At 37.1% G+C, this 20,234-nt stretch overlaps 1 protein-coding gene across 1 annotated transcript in view; it reads right to left on the bottom strand.

Moving 5' to 3' along the window:
• The window catches only part of LOC121373933 (laminin subunit alpha-like), a 127,571-nt gene that overhangs the window by 9,753 nt on the left and 97,584 nt on the right, over positions 1–20,234 (bottom strand). The window contains exons 64-72 of the mRNA XM_041500760.1: positions 19,480–19,625; positions 16,540–16,725; positions 13,244–13,371; positions 12,398–12,554; positions 8,958–9,147; positions 7,692–7,862; positions 4,613–4,766; positions 1,020–1,150; positions 415–514 (exon numbers count right to left, since the gene is read on the bottom strand). Coding sequence (XP_041356694.1) covers positions 415–514; positions 1,020–1,150; positions 4,613–4,766; positions 7,692–7,862; positions 8,958–9,147; positions 12,398–12,554; positions 13,244–13,371; positions 16,540–16,725; positions 19,480–19,625 — 1,363 coding nt within the window. The remainder of the gene's footprint in view (positions 1–414; positions 515–1,019; positions 1,151–4,612; positions 4,767–7,691; positions 7,863–8,957; positions 9,148–12,397; positions 12,555–13,243; positions 13,372–16,539; positions 16,726–19,479; positions 19,626–20,234) is intronic.

The raw sequence follows: 20,234 nt of genomic DNA, 5'->3' as shown, positions 1-20,234 counted from the left end.
TGCTTTGAGGGGGAATTATTTAGCAAAAAAACATGGAGTATGATTTGTATGCTTTTAGAAATGTTGAAAAAACATGGAGTATGATTTGTATGCTTTTAGAAATGTTGAAAACTGTGAACAACTCTCAAAGTTGTGTGTGTACGGATGAGGCCTAGAATGGTAATATTATCATAATAATATGGGTCCTCAGAAACAATACATTACACCGCGAAGGCCCGTTTGTTGAGGGCCTGCAGTCCAGTTGTTCAGTGTGCTCTTTATATCCACTATAGTCGACATTTTTTACCTACAGTCTAACGAGACTCTTTTCTTTTGTCTTTCACTCGCATACATGTAAAACAACGTACCTTCTACTGCATATGGCCATCTGATATTACTTCAAGTTTAAATATACAACAAGAACTTGACAGTTACCTTCAATTGTGTGCCACTGCCCATCACACAGAGCTGTCTTTGTCCCTGGTTCAAATGTGGTTTCAATTGCCCCACCTCCATTATCAACAATAAAGTGAACCTGTTGGGAAAAACACATAAATTGTGATTATTGAAACTGAATTTTCGAATTATCGCTAAACAAGAAATCTTTTGTCATATTAAATGTACAAATATTAACAATGTTCAATACAAAGACTATATTTAAGGATGATTCAGAACATTTTACTTAGATAATTTAGCTAAATGAAGTTAAGTTTGTTTGTTTTGTTTAACAAGACCACTTGATTACAATCATTTATTAATCATCAGCTATTAGATGTCAAACATTTAGTAAATCTGACATATAGTCTTAGAGAACAAACCCACTATATTATTTCATTAGTATTCAGGGATCTTTTATATGCACCATCCCACACAGGATAGCACATACCATGACCTTTGATATACCAGTCATGGTGCATTGGCTGGAACGAGAAATAGCCCAATGGACCACCGACAGGGATTGATCCTAGATTGACTGCGCATTAGGAAAACACTTTACCACTGGGCTACGTCCTGACCCAATCATAAATGAATCGACTCACTTTGCCTTCTATCATCTGTAGCACGAGGTAGTCTCCCTTGGGAGAGTGCACGGCTAGGAGAACTCCCGATGTGGACCGTGGCCTCACATCCAGACTGATCTCCAGGTCGAGACCCACCTTGAACTTGTCATCTGGAACAGTAATACACAACTGTAATAGGAATTAATAAACACAGATTTAAAACACACCAGAGAACACGTTTAAAACACTAGGGAACATTGATATTCAATCTAATTAAAATTAGCTCCACTATTACGTGTGGATCTAACACCAGCCAGTTGGAGCTCATGTCCACCAATCAAAACCTTACTTGCAGAATCCTGATATTTAAAAGAGACAATTGTCAAGTGAACACTGATAAATAAACACTCGTAATTATCAGTACCCCTGTATTTAAAACACAAGTGAACACTGTAAAATATACTAGTAAACATCGGTATTTAAAACACTAGTGAACACTGTAAAATATACTCGTGAACACTGGTATTTAAAACACAAGTGAACACTATAAAATATACTAGTGAACACCGGTATTTAAAACACTCGTGAACACTGTAAAATATACTAGTGAACACCGGTATTTAAAACACTAGTGAACACTGTAAAATATACTAGTGAACACCGGTATTTAAAACACTAGTGAACACTGTAAAAAAAAAAATACTAGTGAACACTGAACACAAGTGAACACTGTAAAAAATATACTAGTGAACACAGATACTGAAAATGGACTAGCAAACACCAACACTTAAAATTTACAATTCCTGAACAATGACTTTGAAAAATGGATAAGTGAACTTTAAAATTAATAAACAAGTATGTAAAAATGCCACAAAATCTTATGAAATAATTTTACAGCTTGCTGTGTAAGTCATCATGTAATATGTCTGTACTGTCACACAAATGTATTGAACATGTATAACATTTTAAAATTCCGTTACAATTGTTACACTTGTTATTCTGTTACGGGTGTAGAACAGTTTTTCTTTGTGGTATCATGTCTGTAGCAAGTTTTCACACACATTTTGCCCCCGGTTTTTCTGAGATAATTGCTTGACTAAACTTATGTTAAAAGTACTATTTTCAACAGTTCTTTTTAAATGTCAGGGTTTTTTATTTACAAAAATTCCACTTCAGTACAAATTACATTGCTTAGGGGTGCTTAACATAACTACCGGTACATTATAAAGAAAGAAAGAAATGTTTTATTTAACGACGCACTCAACACATTTTATTTACGGTTATATGGTGTTAGACATGTTACGGACCACACATATTTTGAGAGGAAACCCACTGTCGCCACTACATGGGCTACTCTTTCCAATTAGTAGCAAGGGATCTTTTATTTGCGCTTCCCACAGGCAGGATAACACAAACCATGGCCTTTGTTGAACCAGTTATGGATCACTGGTCGGTGCAAGTGGTTTACACCTACCGATTGAGCCTTGCGGAACACTCACTCAGGGTTTGGAGTCGGTATCTGGATTAAAAATCTCATGCCTCGACTGGGATCCGAACCCAGTACCTACCAGCCTGTAGACCGATGGCATAACCACGACGCCACCAAGGCCGGGCGGTACATTATAAAACAGCCTCCTACTCTGCAACTCCACATATCAGATATATTAATTTGGATTATACAGTTAGCTAGAATATATCCAGTCTTAGAAAGTGTTTGCATTTGTATGACCTATTGTTATGTTCACTGCAATATACCCTACAAAGTTTACTGTCATTACCTACGGTCATGTTCATTGCAACATACCCTACAAAGTTTACTGTTATTACCTATTGTCATGTTCACTGCAACATACCCTACAAAGTTTACTGTGATTACCTACTGTCATGTTCACTGCAACATACCCTACAAAGTTTACTGTTATTACCTACTGTCATGTTCACTGCAATATACCCTACATAGTTTACTGTGATTGCCTACTGTCATGTTCACTGCAATATACCCTACATAGTTTACTGTTATTACCTACTGTCATGTTCACTGCAACATACCCTACAAAGTTTACTGTGATTACCTACTGTCATGTTCACTGCAACATACCCTACAAAGTTTACTGTTATTACCTATTGTCATGTTCACTGCAACATACCCTACAAAGTTTACTGTTATTACCTATTGTCATGTTCACTGCAATATACCCTACATAGTTTACTGTTATTACCTACTGTCATGTTCACTGCAACATACCCTACAAAGTTTACTGTGATTACCTACTGTCATGTTCACTGCAACATACCCTACAAAGTTTACTGTTATTACCTACTGTCATGTTCACTGCAACATACCCTACAAAGTTTACTGTTATTACCTACTGTCATGTTCACTGCAACATACCCTACATAGTTTACTGTTATTACCTATTGTCATGTTCACTGCAATATACCCTACAAAGTTTACTGTTATTACCTATTGTCATGTTAACTGCAATATACCCTACAAAGTTTACTGTTATTACCTATTGTCATGTTCACTGCAACATACCCTACATAGTTTACTGTGATTACCTACTGTCATGTTCACTGCAACATACCCTACAAAGTTTACTGTGATTACCTACTGTCATGTTCACTGCAACATACCCTACAAAGTTTACTGTTATTACCTACTGTCATGTTCACTGCAATATACCCTACAAAGTTTACTGTGATTACCTACTGTCATGTTCACTGCAACATACCCTACAAAGTTTACTGTTATTACCTACTGTCATGTTCACTGCAACATACCCTACAAAGTTTACTGTGATTACCTACTGTCATGTTCACTGCAACATACCCTACAAAGTTTACTGTTATTACCTATTGTCATGTTCACTGCAATATACCCTACATAGTTTACTGTTATTACCTACTGTCATGTTCACTGCAACATACCCTACAAAGTTTACTGTGATTACCTACTGTCATGTTCACTGCAACATACCCTACAAAGTTTACTGTTATTACCTACTGTCATGTTCACTGCAATATACCCTACAAAGTTTACTGTTATTACTACTGTCATGTTCACTGCAATATACCCTACAAAGTTTACTGTTATTACCTACTCAATATCTGTTTTCAGATTTAACATGAATTTCAGTGACAATGAACATTATTTCATAGGGGACATAAATATGATACGAAATAGAAGAGAGTTTTATGTTCTATTCATTACCCATAATTAATTTTAATTTATATCACTGAACTCATTTGACGTTCAGGTAAAATCATAGTGCACCAATTATATGAAGTCATCATATGATTTTAAGGCATTACATCCCACTTCAAGTTCAAGTGGAAAGAAACTCTTCGATATGCCTCAAGATATGGGTAACAATTCATAATTGATCACCATATCCATAAAAGATAATCAATCAATTTTCAGTTATAATCGACACTGAAACTCCACTAATGTCTAGCAGGTGAAACAAAATCCGTCTATGTGTGTCATGTTTGTGTACTTGTAAAACAGGTGTCTAATTCACTAAATTCTCGCAACTTTGCAATCTTGCAGTGCAGTGCAAAAGAAACTTGAAAAAACAATGCAATATGAGATGTGTGTGAATTAGGACCCAGATGCGTAAACAACATACAGAGTGTCACATATCCCCCGCTGGAGTGGTAGAACGTCCCCACCTCCATGGCGTCTGAACACGGATACACAGATATCTCACTGGATGGCAAGCCAAAGTCTTTGTTGTTCAGCTGGAAGTTCCGCAAACACCCGACAAAGCTGGACGCACGAGTCTGATAATAATATGAAGAAAAGAAAATTAAAGTTTGTTTTGTTTTACGATACTACTAGAGCACATTGATTTATTATCAATCAGCTATTGAATGTCAAATATTTGGTAATTTTTATGAAGATAATAGATTGTGAAAACAAGTTTGAGAAACCCGAAGGAACAAAAGGAATGTTAGCTTAATGACACCTCTGCACATGAAAAAGAACACGATGTACATAAAGAGAAAACAACATCACCACATAAAGTTTGTTTGTTTTGTTTAACAACACCACTGGAGTGCATTGATAAATTAATCATCGGCTATTGGATGTCAAACATTTGGTAATACTGACACGTCGTCAGGGAAAACCCGCTACATTTGTCTTAATGCAGCAAAGGGATCTTTTATATGCCCTTTCCCACCCACAGACAGGAAAGCACATACCAAGGCATTTTTCCAGTTGTGATGCACAGGTTGGAACGAGAAAAAAACAATCAGCTGAATCGATCCACAGATGTGGTTCGATCCTGCGACACCAGCACCTCAAGCGAGCACTCACCGACACACAACTACATTGTCTACTGCTATGTACTATGTACTTTCCCACAGACAAGACAGCATATATTATGGTCTTTGATACACCGGTCATGGGACACTGATTGGGATGACAAGAAACCAGCAGATTCCCTGATCAATCCTGCCATCTCAGGCAAATGCTCTAACACTAAGCTATACTCCAGGGCTCGCGCTGTCGGTAGCCAAATTAGCCATTTGCTAATTTTTAAAAAAAATGGCTAATAAAATTTGCAAGTGGCTAAAATTTTGGCTAAGCTATTTTAAGTCGTCTGGTGTGAACAAACGGTTACATAATCTATCCAACACCTCAAACATAATAATACTACCAAATATTCAATTAGCGTAATAGTGATCTCGCAACCGGTAACGAGAAACGGTGTCATGCAGAATACAGCGTAGGTGTTATAATGTTTGCTTATTTTAATAATCACAGTTATTAATTTTAACGGCATGCATTCATCATGTATGACAGCAATGTCTGGAAGATCTGTAACTTGTTATTTTCTCTTTGTAAAATCTTTGAACCAAAACCAGACCGACAATGCGTGTCAATTTGAATACACATGCCAGTTCAGGGCCGAAAGACATGTAGGCTATCTCAATGGCTGAGTTCAGCCAGACCGGCGAAAACAAAACGTTCGCTAGACTGGTTTGTGTACTTCACGTTAAACCAAATGGACACGACGAACACCAATCAAATAGTTCGCGAACGTTAGGAAGAACGTTCGTTGGCTGAACCGAGGGGCTCTCGGCGCGAATATGCGTCACGCTTCAGAGTCGGCTGACACCCGCGTGTCAAGAGACATCGTTGCGGACATTAAACAATACGATTATGCAAAAAGTAAATCTTGATGTAAATTTGTAGAAAAACAATAGTTGTTCGCATCAATGAATACCTAACTGCAGTTTTTGTTTATTCCTTTGTCTTTGTTAATTTCGCACCCATGGTCGAGAGCACGCATGCAGATCGCGATCGCATGCAGTATTTAAATTGCAGTTAAATGTACACTGAATAAAATTAGTTTACATTAATCATATTTGTTAGATAATTTTAGATATAAATTTGTAAGACTGTGAGGTGACATTTAATAAGTTAGCTGGATTTTAAAAAGACCGTAAATTTTTATTTTATTAAAGGTTTTTTTTTTGTGGTGTTTTTTGTGGTGTTTTTTTTTTAATAAATGGAGTATACTGTGAAGTCAGCATTCTTAGCCGAGGTATTTTGTAAGCAGAAATCACAACAAGCATTTAACTGCGTAAAACAAATTTGGCTAAAGCATTTTCAATATGGCTAATAAAAATTCCATTTGGCTAATATTCTGGCTACAGGTATTTTTTATCCAGGGTGAGTGCTGATACTCACCTTGGGTTGTCAATCCATTTACCCGAGTCCAGGCACAGACTACTCACCTTTGGACTGTCAATCTGTTTACCAGAATCCAGGTACAGACTACTCACCTTTGGACTGTCAGTCTGTTTACCAGAATCCAGGTACAGACTACTCACCTGTAGACTGTCAATCTGTTTACCCGAGTCCAGGTACAGACTACTCACCTTTAGACTGTCAATCCGTTTACCCGAGTCCAGGTACAGACTACTCACCTTTGGACTGTCAGTCTGTTTACCAGAATCCAGGTACAGACTACTCACCTGTAGACTGTCAATCTGTTTACCCGAGTCCAGGTACAGACTACTCACCTTTAGACTGTCAATTTGTTTACCCGAGTCCAGGTACAGACTACTCACCTGTAGACTGTCAGTCTGTTTACCAGAATTCAGGTACAGACTACTCACCTTTGGACTGTCAATCTGTTTACCTGAGTCTAGGCACTGACTACTCACCTTTGGACTGTCAGTCTGTTTACCAGAATCCAGGTACAGACTACTCACCTTTGGACTGTTAGTCTGTTTACCAGAATCTAGGCACTGACTACTCACCTTTGGACTGTCAGTCTGTTTACCAGAATCCAGGTACAGACTACTCACCTTTGGACTGTCAGTCTGTTTACCAGAGCCCAGGTACAGACTACTCACCTTTGGACTGTCAATCTGTTTACCAGAATCCAGGTACAGACTACTCACCTTTGGACTGTCAGTCTGTTTACCAGAGCCCAGGTACAGACTACTCACCTATGGACTGTCAGTCTGTTTACCAGAGCCCAGGTACAGACTACTCACCTTTGGACTGTCAGTCTGTTTACCAGAGTCCAGGTACAGACTACTCACCTTTAGACTGTCAATCTGTTTACCAGAGTCCAGGTACAGACTACTCACCTTTGGACTGTCAGTCTGTTTACCAGAGTCCAGGTACAGACTACTCACCTTTAGACTGTCAGTCTGTTTACCAGAGTCCAGGTACAGACTACTCACCTTTAGATTGGTCTTCACATTGCTGATGTTCTTGTACTGCACAGGGATTCCACCGACATAGTATGGAGGTTTGACATTTATAGAGCGTGTGCCACCTCCAGACTTGGAATTACCCACTTTCTCGCCATCTATCTCCATTGTGCCCATCACTGTAACTCTCGCAAACGTCACCTTACAAACACAAACGTCAAATAATTATGTTGATGACACGTACGTGTATGTATAAACTGACAAGTAAGCAGTGATATTTGCCAAATAGTGTAAAAAATAAGTGTTCGAGATTAATGGTATCCCGATATCCCGGGGATACCAGAATTTAATTTTGGATACCAGACTTCAAGAACCCAGTATCCCACCGAGATACCATAAAATGCTGTTGGTTGTTTAATCCTGCGTTTTCATTTTTCGCTGAAACAATGAAAGTTGTCATTTATTGGTGAAGTTAAGTAATAGTATTTTCGAGCTCGTACCCAGTCTAATGCTGTGCCGTAACAATATCTCCCCCAACTCGTACCCAGTCTTATGCTACACTTGAGTAATAGCGACGCAGTAATAGACTGGGAACTGCTACGTCTCAATTGTTTTTGTTGGATGTTTCCTCCCTTCAAAGTTTATTTGAGATATTTATTCCACATCTACAGAAAATTGATACAGGTAGGTTTATCATTAGTAATGTCAGAAACACTAATAGATTACTGCTAAATATTAATTTATGTCAGTATTATGCAAAAATAGATCCAGCAAATATTTTTGCCGATTCCGTTTGATTGCGAATTTCACGAATTCCATGATTTCTATTGCAGCGTAGCAATAGAATGGGAACGAAAACAGTGTCATCCAAGTTTGTTACAATGTTGTTTATGAATTTCATTTAAGTGGGATACTAAATTCTCAGGTGGGATATCAGATTTTGAAATGTTAGTATCCAAATGGGATACTGCCCAAAAATTTTAATCTCAAAAAATGAATAATCATCATCAAGGTAGCATTTGTATGTTTTTATCTTGAATCATGAACATGTAAAGATAACATCTAAACATGAAAGAAAAACAAACATGTTTGACTACTTTTTTAATATTACATAACAATCAAAGAAATGTTGCCTAGGCAACTACTAGACTGACTTCTCAACAGTTAGTCAGTTAAAGTGAAGAACAAAGATAAAAGGGACAGCGATACCCATCAAGAACCTATTTCTTACTTCCCTAAGACATAAATAATTACTAATACAATGAGTTAATCGATAACTGCCCCACAACAACTTACCGTATGCCATCTTCCATCATTATACTTCCTAGGACTGGTGACAAACGCGCGTCCACTGCCAGAGTTAAATCCATACACGACATAGCCCTGCATGATGGACAGTCCAATGTAATCTGTGTGTTTCTCGTTATTAACATAGAAAATAACACCTTCCTCCGCAGATGTCTTAAACTCAACACTAAATATTGATCTGAAATAAGGAAAGAAGAAAATGTTTTATTTAACGACACACTCAACACATTTTATTTACGGTTATATGGCATCGGACATATGGTTAAGGACCACACATATATTGAGGGAGAAAATCCGCTGTTACCACTTTATGGGCTACTCTTTTCGATTAGCAGCAAGGGATCTTTTATATGCACCATCCTACAGACAGAATAGGACATACCACAGCCTTTGTTACACCAGTTGTGGAAAACTGGCTGGAACAAGAAATAGCCTAATGGGTCCACCAACAGAGATCGATTATAGACTGACCGCGCATCAAGTGAACACTTTACCTGATTGAAATAAAAGAAAGCTTTGAATAATTTAGTGAACTGAGAAAACGGTCTTGCTAACCATCATGTTATCACTGTCTATAGGTCAAGTTGTTTTAATCAGCTTTTACATTTCATGACTTTCAAATGTATATGTAGTGACGAGGTTTAAATGTAAAAAGCCTCAAGGTAAGGTATTTATTTGTTTGTTCGAACTGTTTGTGATCACCTAACAATTCATTGGCAGATAACCAGGAAAAGCTGATGTGGGACTAGAGAGAGGAAACATGAGCCCTTTCTTGTCTCTTTGTTACTAATAATGTGTTCCCTGTGCCACAAAATGTGTTTTGTTTAACCAGGAGAAGCTGATGTGGGACTAGAGAGAGGAAACATGAGCCCTTTCTTGCCTCTTTGTTACTAATAATGTGTTCCCTGTGCCACAAAATGTGTTTTGTTTAACCAGGAGAAGCTGATGTGGTACTAGAGAGAGGAAACATGAGCCCTTTCTTGCCTCTTTGTTACTAATAATGTGTTCCCTGTGCCACAAAATGTGTTTTGTTTAACCAGGAGAAGCTGATGTGGGACTAGAGAGAGGAAACATGAGCCCTTTCTTGCCTCTTTGTTACTAATAATGTGTTCCCTGTGCCACAAAATGTGTTTTGTTTAACCAGGAGAAGCTGATGTGGGACTAGAGAGAGGAAACATGAGCCCTTTCTTGCCTCTTTGTTACTAATAATGTCTTCCCTGTGCCACAAAATGTGTTTTGTTTAACCAGGAGAAGCTGATGTGGGACTAGAGAGAGGAAACATGAGCCCTTTCTTGCCTCTTTGTTACTAATAATGTGTTCCCTGTGCCACAAAATGTGTTTTGTTTAACCAGGAGAAGCTGATGTGGGACTAGAGAGAGGAAACATGAGCCCTTTCTTGCCTCTTTGTTACTAATAATGTGTTCCCTGTGCCACAAAATGTGTTTTGTTTAACCAGGAGAAGCTGATGTGGGACTAGAGAGAGGAAACATGAGCCCTTTCTTGCCTCTTTGTTACTAATAATGTGTTCCCTGTGCCACAAAATGTGTTTTGTTTAACCAGGAGAAGCTGATGTGGGACTAGAGAGAGGAAACATGAGCCCTTTCTTGCCTCTTTGTTACTAATAATGTCTTCCCTGTGCCACAAAATGTGTTTTGTTTAACCAGGAGAAGCTGATGTGGGACTAGAGAGAGGAAACATGAGCCCTTTCTTGCCTCTTTGTTACTAATAATGTCTTCCCTGTGCCACAAAATGTGTTTTGTTTAACCAGGAGAAGCTGATGTGGGACTAGAGAGAGGAAACATGAGCCCTTTCTTGCCTCTTTGTTATTAATAATGTCTTCCCTGTGCCACAAAATGTGTTTTGTTTAACCAGGAGAAGCTGATGTGGGACTAGAGAGAGGAAACATGAGCCCTTTCTTGCCTCTTTGTTACTAATAATGTGTTCCCTGTGCCACAAAATGTGTTTTGTTTAACCAGGAGAAGCTGATGTGGTACTAGAGAGAGGAAACATGAGCCCTTTCTTGCCTCTTTGTTACTAATAATGTCTTCCCTGGGCCACAAAATGTGTTTTGTTTAACCAGGAGAAGCTGATGTGGGACTAGAGAGAGGAAACATGAGCCCTTTCTTGCCTCTTTGTTACTAATAATGTGTTCCCTGTGCCACAAAATGTGTTTTGTTTAACCAGGAGAAGCTGATGTGGTACTAGAGAGAGGAAACATGAGCCCTTTCTTGCCTCTTTGTTACTAATAATGTCTTCCCTGTGCCACAAAATGTGTTTTGTTTAACCAGGAGAAGCTGATGTGGGACTAGAGAGAGGAAACATGAGCCCTTTCTTGCCTCTTTGTTACTAATAATGTGTTCCCTGTGCCACAAAATGTGTTTTGTTTAACCAGGAGAAGCTGATGTGGTACTAGAGAGAGGAAACATGAGCCCTTTCTTGCCTCTTTGTTACTAATAATGTGTTCCCTGTGCCACAAAATGTGTTTTGTTTAACCAGGAGAAGCTGATGTGGTACTAGAGAGAGGAAACATGAGCCCTTTCTTGCCTCTTTGTTACTAATAATGTCTTCCCTGTGCCACAAAATGTGTTTTGTTTAACCAGGAGAAGCTGATGTGGGACTAGAGAGAGGAAACATGAGCCCTTTCTTGCCTCTTTGTTACTAATAATGTGTTCCCTGTGCCACAAAATGTGTTTTGTTTAACCAGGAGAAGCTGATGTGGTACTAGAGAGAGGAAACATGAGCCCTTTCTTGCCTCTTTGTTACTAATAATGTGTTCCCTGTGCCACAAAATGTGTTTTGTTTAACACCACCACTAGAGCACATTCATTTATTAATCATCGGATGTCAAAACGTTTGGTAATTCTGACTTATAATGTTAAAAGAGAAAACCAGCTACATTTCTTTCAAGGGATCTTTTATATGCACCATCCTACAGACAGGATAGCATATACCACAGCCTTTGATATACCAGTCGTGGAGCACTGGCTGTGAACGAGAAATAGACTAATGGGCCCGTCAGCAGGGATTGACTCTAGATAGGCCGCGCACCAGGCAAGCGCTTTACCACTGGGCCACGTCCAGCCCCTCCCTGTACCAGAACAGAGTTCCATAAACATGTAAAGTGTTTGGGGGGAATCTTATGCATTTTTGTACAATGCAGAAAACTAACAAAGTGTGTCTCCATTCATATACAACATTGAGCAAATTACCATTAAAAACAATATATAAAATACCTCAGTTTGAAAGGAGTTGGTAACTCGTGATATTCCCTTCAACTATCTTTATAATTCTAAGCCTTCTACCATAACAAAGCTATAAAATACCTCAGTATAAAATACCTCAGTATGAAACGAGTTGGTAACTCGTGATATTCCCTTCGACTATCTTTATAATTCTGAGCCTTCTACCATAACAAAGCTATAAAATACCTCAGTATGAAACGAGTTGGTAACATGTGATATTCCCTTCGACTATCTTTTTCCGCTCCAAATCGTGTGCCACTAACTGTGCCTGTAGCCTCCAGGTCGGTCTGTGCTGGGAGGGCACAGTGCTCAGATGGTTCAACATCAGGTTTGTCGACACCTGCTGAAACATTTAGTGTGCAAAGTTTTTGTTGATGTGACTTCGAATGAATGAATGAATGAATGAATGAATGAATGAATGAAAGAAAGAAAGAATTTTCATTGCTCCTAAATTCAAAGGTCATACTACTGTGAAAAGTGGGTAAATCACCATAAAAGTTAAACTCAATCAGTAAAAGTACATGATAAAGGTATATACAAAATTTTAGGTCATTATCTCAAGCCCTTCTGAAATAAAAAAAAATCAGCTTTTTTGTTGTCACATCTCCTAATTTCAAAGGCCAAAACTATGACAAAAATGTGTAAATCGTCATGAAAGTCAAACTTGATCTGTAACAGTACATGATAAAACTATACACAAAATTTCAGGTCAATATCTTAAGGCTTTCTAAAAACAACATCCGAAAAACTATATTATGTGGGACAGATGGACGGACAGAAGGATGGAAATGAAACCTATAATCCCCTCCAGACTAATAAAATAATAATTAATGAATGAGTGAATGAACAAATAAATGGAAGGACGGATGGACAAACAAATAAATGGAAAGACGGATGGACAAACAAATAAATGGAAAGACGGATGGACAAACAAATAAATGAATACAGCATTTATAAAGTAAGTATTAGCTACATGGTGCCAAACAGCAGTCTGTGATGACCATCTATAACATGGAAGACAAAGCGACGTACTGTCTTCACCTGTCTCCGGCACGAGGCCTGGCTGTCGTGAATCCCAGTCCTCCTCACCAGTGATTGGACACCCAGCCAAGTTGATGCCGGGTCGGTCACTCTCCTTGATGCTGGCAAAGTTGATAAATCTACACACAAAACACAATGAATATCACAAATACACTTCATAATTATGGTTCCGAGTTTTCTGGAACTGAATTTCAATAGGACCGAAAGTTATATAGAAGAAACTAGCATGACATCACAATGTATGTAATAGAGACAAAAACTAACAAATACACAAGCAGCTATTGTCTGAATTTATGGTTGTGACATTACTACAATTAGAGTATCAGATTTCCTTTGGTGAATTATGGTAAACTTAACCTGTCTGGTAATTCACTAAATATTTACAAACTAATAAAAAAAAAAACTACCAACTCACCACTTGAATCGAAAACATGCATACATATATCACATATACCTCTTATTAAAGCAAACATTTCATTCAGATTTCGTAACCCACAGCTTTCTATAACATTTTTCATCTATTAACACAATGTTTGTAACAAATCTGTTACCAATATACCTTTCAATAACATACACTTTGCATTTAAAGTGCTGTTCCAGATGTATGGTGTATTGGGCTATATCAATCAACATATTATTTAATATGATTAGAAAATTTAAAAAAAATAAAAAAAAATATTATATACCAGTATATTTTCCATTTAAAAATATTCCCCTGAAAAACAGAACCAGCTGAATTTGTTTCGGGAATTTCCGTAAGATTTGATTCGTGACATCACGAAGGGAACTCCTTTTGATAGTCAGTGCCATTGTTCATTGCTTCTTGTGTGTTTATTATGGTTAAACGGCATGTTGTTGGCGGCTGTAGCAATACAAGAGCTGATAAATTTAGTCTTCACGCATTTCCTAGTAATGTTGCTGTGAGAAAGCTGTGTGAATTTGATTAAAACAACGTGGAAAGACTGGACAGGAAGAAAATGCCGGAGACCGTTGCAACAGTACACTTTAGTTTCGATTTGTTCCGAACTGGCTTGTCGGCTTAAGCGAGATATGGGAATACCATGTGTTATGGCTTTTAAAAAAGATGCCATACCAACAATTGTTCTGCGACACAAAACAAATGACAATAAGCCGACGCCATCCACATCGAAACGACCTTGGGGTGCATATCGTCAACGTCCCAAACTGTGTTATGCTTCCAACTCCGGCCAGTTTGTTTTCTCATGCACGATTCGTGCAATCAACCAGATCAGATTTCTCGTCGTTTGCATCTCGTTCATTTGTGAGGTTTTTCTTTACAGTTCGAGAACATTTTCATTAACAATAAAGTTCAGACAAGTATCTAAAGCCTAGCCCGTCGCATCCTACAAAAATGTTATTTTTTTGTAAATTAAAAAAAAATATATATAAAAATGCTATTTTTGTATGCAACTTAGAAAACAACTGGCTCAGAAATAAATAACTTGTAAATTCCATAGTATGAAAAAAGGCATTCACTGTGAGACAGACTATAAATACATTAAATTAATTTTGCTATACCTTCCCACAGAGAACACCTTTTTCATACTATGAAATGTACTATAAGTTATTTATTTCTGAGCCGACTGTTTTCACAACTGCACACAAAAATAGTATATTTTTGTTATTTCCAAAACACTTTTACTTTTTTTTTTCACGTCAAATCAAACTGAAATTATTCACAAAAAAGCCCATCTTTATCAAGGGATGGAACGGACTAAAAGTCGTTTTTATTTATTTATTAAAATTACCGATATCGGGTCAACTCGAATCGTAGAATTCAAGTGTTATTTATCGTCTTTTCTACTACATTACAAGTATTAGAACATACAGTGTAGCAAAATAATTCGCACGAAAACCTAAACAACAAAACAAGAATAAAAGTTGTAAATTAGTGGTAAGCTGTCTCCACGACCATTTTCATCGTCATCTGTCAGGCCGGTGGGTCGTCGGAAGATGTTCCAGGTTCAAACTGATACAGCATTATTTGTTGTGTTGCACAAATATTAGTCCAGTCGTCATTACTACACTATTCATCATCGAAAGAAGAATCGCATGATAATTGAGCTTGGCAGTCGCTGTTGGTCCCACTTTCGCTTGCACTGGAAGTCATCTGGTGGTAGGTTTCTGCGAAGCGAGTTCCCTTCATGACGTCACGGCTATTTACAGGCATATGTTTTTTCTAAGAATTTTACTCGGTCGTTTCTGGCAGTGTTCTACGGGAGTGATGTTTTAATACTTTTATGGGGCATTTTCGTAATTATTGATTTACATATCGGTGTAAAATATTATTGCAATGAATTAAAGGGACACACCCTAGTTACGGCTAGTTGTTAACCATTACGGCGTTGTTTTTCGCTATTAAACCCATTTTTTCACAAATAAATTGCACTTTACTTACTGTTTATTATTTAGAATATACATTTCCATTCACCTGAAGTGTTTTTTGGTAATCCTGGTTTTTGTAATACCACAAAATGCATTTTTCGTATTTCATAAATCGCATGCACATCTGAGAAAAAACCGTTGAGCAGACAAGGTCTAATCTATTTTTAGAGGGGATATTTCCATTTCAATGTCACAGACGTTGGTATATCACGTGACCGTTATCATTTTGGTTCGGTTTGTTTTCTCGTGCATGGTTCGCGCAATCAACATCCGATTTTTTGTTCATTTGTGAGATTTTTCTTAACAGTTCATGAACATTTTCAGTAACAATAAAGTTCAGACAAGTAAGTATCACAATACAAAACATTACAAACCCTTAAAACCAATAATTTTGCTAAGTTCTACGATATCTGGAGAGGGGATACAACTAGGACAGAAAAGTTGGAACATGTCCAGGAGAGGTGAAAAGAACGCACCCCAAGTCTGTGAAATTTATCGTGACGTAGGCATTGTTGTGCTTCGAGCGACATCTACCGGTGACATCAGAATACAAACTTTCAAAATTATTTCAAGCAATTGGGACATGGGGATTCCCATGGTATTTATCGATATAAAACCTGCTTTTTCACTCCATTTGATAAAAATGTGATCTAAGTGTGTTACAGGTTTGTAGATTAACCAAATTATAATTTATTTTCGCTGGATGGAACTAGGGTGTGCGGCTTTAAGAAGGCATTTAATTGTGAATTTGAAATTTTAGTGTATGGTCTGGAAAAGCACTTTAATACACATCTTTCCTGGCACATCTAGCATTCACTAACAAATACCTTTTCATTTCTCAACACAGAGATTTTACAAGACAATCTGTGACGGACACCCACCTATCATTGACGGTGACGTCTCCAATACAGCCAACAGTTCTCAGTGTGGTGGGTACGCCGGTCTCGGTGATAGTGTACGTCGGCGGGACTCCACCGAAATACAGCGGGGTGGTTGTCATCAGGTTGTCGACTTGGTTCTCGGTTGTCGAGTCGATCATCTCCTGGTCATCAATGTTCATTGTCAACCTGGTACGAGGTATCAACATTTTAACACTTGGTGATATTAGGTGTCATATATTAAGAATATCACCCCTGTGGTTAACCTGGTATGAGGTATCAACATTTTAACACTTGGTGTTATTAGGTGTTATATATTAAGAATATCCCACCTGTGGTTAACCTGGTACGAGGTATCAACATTTTAACACTTGTTTGTATTAGGTGTTATATATTAAGAATATCACACAAGTGGTTAACCTGGTATGAGGTATCAACATTTCAACACTTGGTGTTATTAGGTGTTATATATTGTTATTAGGTGTTATATATTAAGAATATCACACAAGTGGTTAACCTGGTACGAGGTATCAACATTTCAACACTTGGTGTTATTAGGTGTTATATATTAAGAATATCACACAAGTGGTAACCTGGTATGAGGTATCAACATTTGAACACTTGGTGATATTAGGTGTCACATATTAAGAATATCACAAAAGTGGTTAACCTGGTATGAGGTATCAACATTTTAACACTTGGTGATATTAGGTGTCATATATTAAGAATATCACACAAGTGGGTAACCTGGTATGAGGTATCAACATTTCAACACTTGGTGTTATTAGGTGTTATATATTAAGAATATCACAGCAGTGGTTAACCTGGTATGAGGTATCAACATTTTAACACTTGGTGATATTAGGTGTCACATATTAAGAATATCACAAAAGTGGTTAACCTGGTATGAGGTATCAACATTTTAACACTTGGTGATATTAGGTGTCATATATTTAGAATATCACACAAGTCGTTAACCTGGTATGAGGTATCAACATTTCAACATTTGGTGATATTAGGAGTCATATATTAAGAATATCACACAAGTGGTTAGTTCGTATTATACACATGATATAAGTTAACGTGAGTTTTTGTTTAACAAAATTAAGAAAGCATTTTGATTAATAATGAGCGTGTTAAACGTTTGATTATCTCATAGCAAGTCGTTCAGAGGAAACCTGCAACATTGTTCCATCAGCAACCAGGGATCTTTTAAATATCTTTTATTTATTTATTTGTTTAATTGGAGTACACATTTTTAATAATCAATAACAACAAACACAACAATAATAGTGGGCACACAAAACAACTGCCTAATGACTTTATAATTTCTGGACTAACCCTGATTGAATGTAACAGTGAGTATATTGATATCTTACTTCTGTCCACTCTTTGTGATAGCGAGGTAGTGCCACTTGATCACAATTTATCTACATTAGTGAATGTAAACATGAGTATATTGATATCTTACTTCTGTCCACTCTTTGTGATAGCGAGGTAGTGCCACTTGATCACAATTTATCTACATTAGTGAATGTAATAGTGAGTATATTGATATCTTACTTCTGTCCACTCTTTGTGATAGCGAGGTAGTGCCACTTGATCACAATTTATCTACATTAGTGAATGTAATAGTGAGTATATTGATATCTTACTTCTGTCCACTCTTTGTGATAGCGAGGTAGTGCCACTTGATCACAATTTATCTACATTAGTGAATGTAAACGTGAGTATATTGATATCTTACTTCTGTCCACTCTTTGTGATAGCGAGGTAGTGCCACTTGATCACAATTTATCTACATTAGAGAATGTAAACGTCAGTATATTGATATCTTACTTCTGTCCACTCTTTGTGATAGCGAGGTAGTGCCACTTGATCACAATTTATCTACATTAGTGAATGTAATAGTGAGTATATTGATATCTTACTTCTGTCCACTCTTTGTGATAGCGAGGTAGTGCCACTTGATCACAATTTATCTACATTAGTGAATGTAATAGTGAGTATATTGATATCTTACTTCTGTCCACTCTTTGTGATAGCGAGGTAGTGCCACTTGATCACAATTTATCTACATTAGTGAATGTAATAGTGAGTATATTGATATCTTACTTCTGTCCACTCTTTGTGATAGCGAGGTAGTGCCACTTGATCACAATTTATCTACATTAGTGAATGTAAACGTGAGTATATTGATATCTTACTTCTGTCCACTCTTTGTGATAGCGAGGTAGTGCCACTTGATCACAATTTATCTACATTAGAGAATGTAAACGTGAGTATATTGATATCTTACTTCTGTCCACTCTTTGTGATAGCGAGGTAGTGCCATTTGATCACAATCTATCTACATTAGTGAATGTAAACGTGAGTATATTGATATCTTACTTCTGTCCACTCTTTGTGATAGCGAGGTAGTGCCACTTGATCACAATTTATCTACATTAGAGAATGTAAACGTCAGTATATTGATATCTTACTTCTGTCCACTCTTTGTGATAGCGAGGTAGTGCCACTTGATCACAATTTATCTACATTAGTGAATGTAATAGTGAGTATATTGATATCTTACTTCTGTCCACTCTTTGTGATAGCGAGGTAGTGCCACTTGATCACAATTTATCTACATTAGTGAATGTAATAGTGAGTATATTGATATCTTACTTCTGTCCACTCTTTGTGATAGCGAGGTAGTGCCACTTGATCACAATTTATCTACATTAGTGAATGTAATAGTGAGTATATTGATATCTTACTTCTGTCCACTCTTTGTGATAGCGAGGTAGTGCCACTTGATCACAATTTATCTACATTAGTGAATGTAATAGTGAGTATATTGATATCTTACTTCTGTCCACTCTTTGTGATAGCGAGGTAGTGCCACTTGATCACAATTTATCTACATTAGTGAATGTAATAGTGAGTACACCAATGTCTTACTTCTGTCCACTCTTCATAATAGAGAGGTAGTGCCACTTGCCATCGCTGTATTCGTTGACTCGACTCTGCAACACCGTCTTCTCACCACCGGGATTACTCGTCACCACAATCTTACCCTTACTGATTGCAACAGAAAATGCATTCTCCTGAAAACAACAAACAGAGTGTCATACAAACAGTTCAAACAACAAAAATAGTAACAACACAATGCTATCTATTGAACAATCTATCAGTAAAACTTAGATATTTTTAATAAGCATGAAGCATGATTCGTTGTTTCTAGCAGTAATGCTGTGTTCAGGTGTGCTTAAAAATTGATGCTTCCAAATTGCCAATTTATAAGTATAATCTGTTTGCATTCGAGTGCACTTTGTAATGAAATAGTTTCCACTTCCATCAAAATAGTTAACAAACAAATTTAATCTTTTTCACTAACAATAAAACAAAAAATCTCTCTTTTTTTAATAATAAAACTGTTAAAAATATAGTTTAGTAAATATGTAATTTTCTTTTACTTGATAGTGTAAAAAAATTACTAATATATTCTCACATTTTATGCACTGATCAATTGTCTCTGATGGCACATTTAAGGAGTATGCTTTATTTTTATGTTATCTTAACGGAGGTCAGAAAAAAAAGTTGTCTTTATTTTTCATCTAAATTCAAATGGTGATGGTCACATGGATAGCTTTTTCCTTCCGAGTTTACAATTCATAAATACAAGCTCTGGAGTCAAGCTCTGGAGTGTTTCAGAC

Source organism: Gigantopelta aegis, chromosome 6, assembly GCF_016097555.1.
Source record: "Gigantopelta aegis isolate Gae_Host chromosome 6, Gae_host_genome, whole genome shotgun sequence".
Lineage (NCBI taxonomy): Eukaryota > Metazoa > Mollusca > Gastropoda > Neomphalida > Peltospiridae > Gigantopelta > Gigantopelta aegis.
This window is presented reverse-complemented; position numbering and strand designations above follow the sequence as displayed.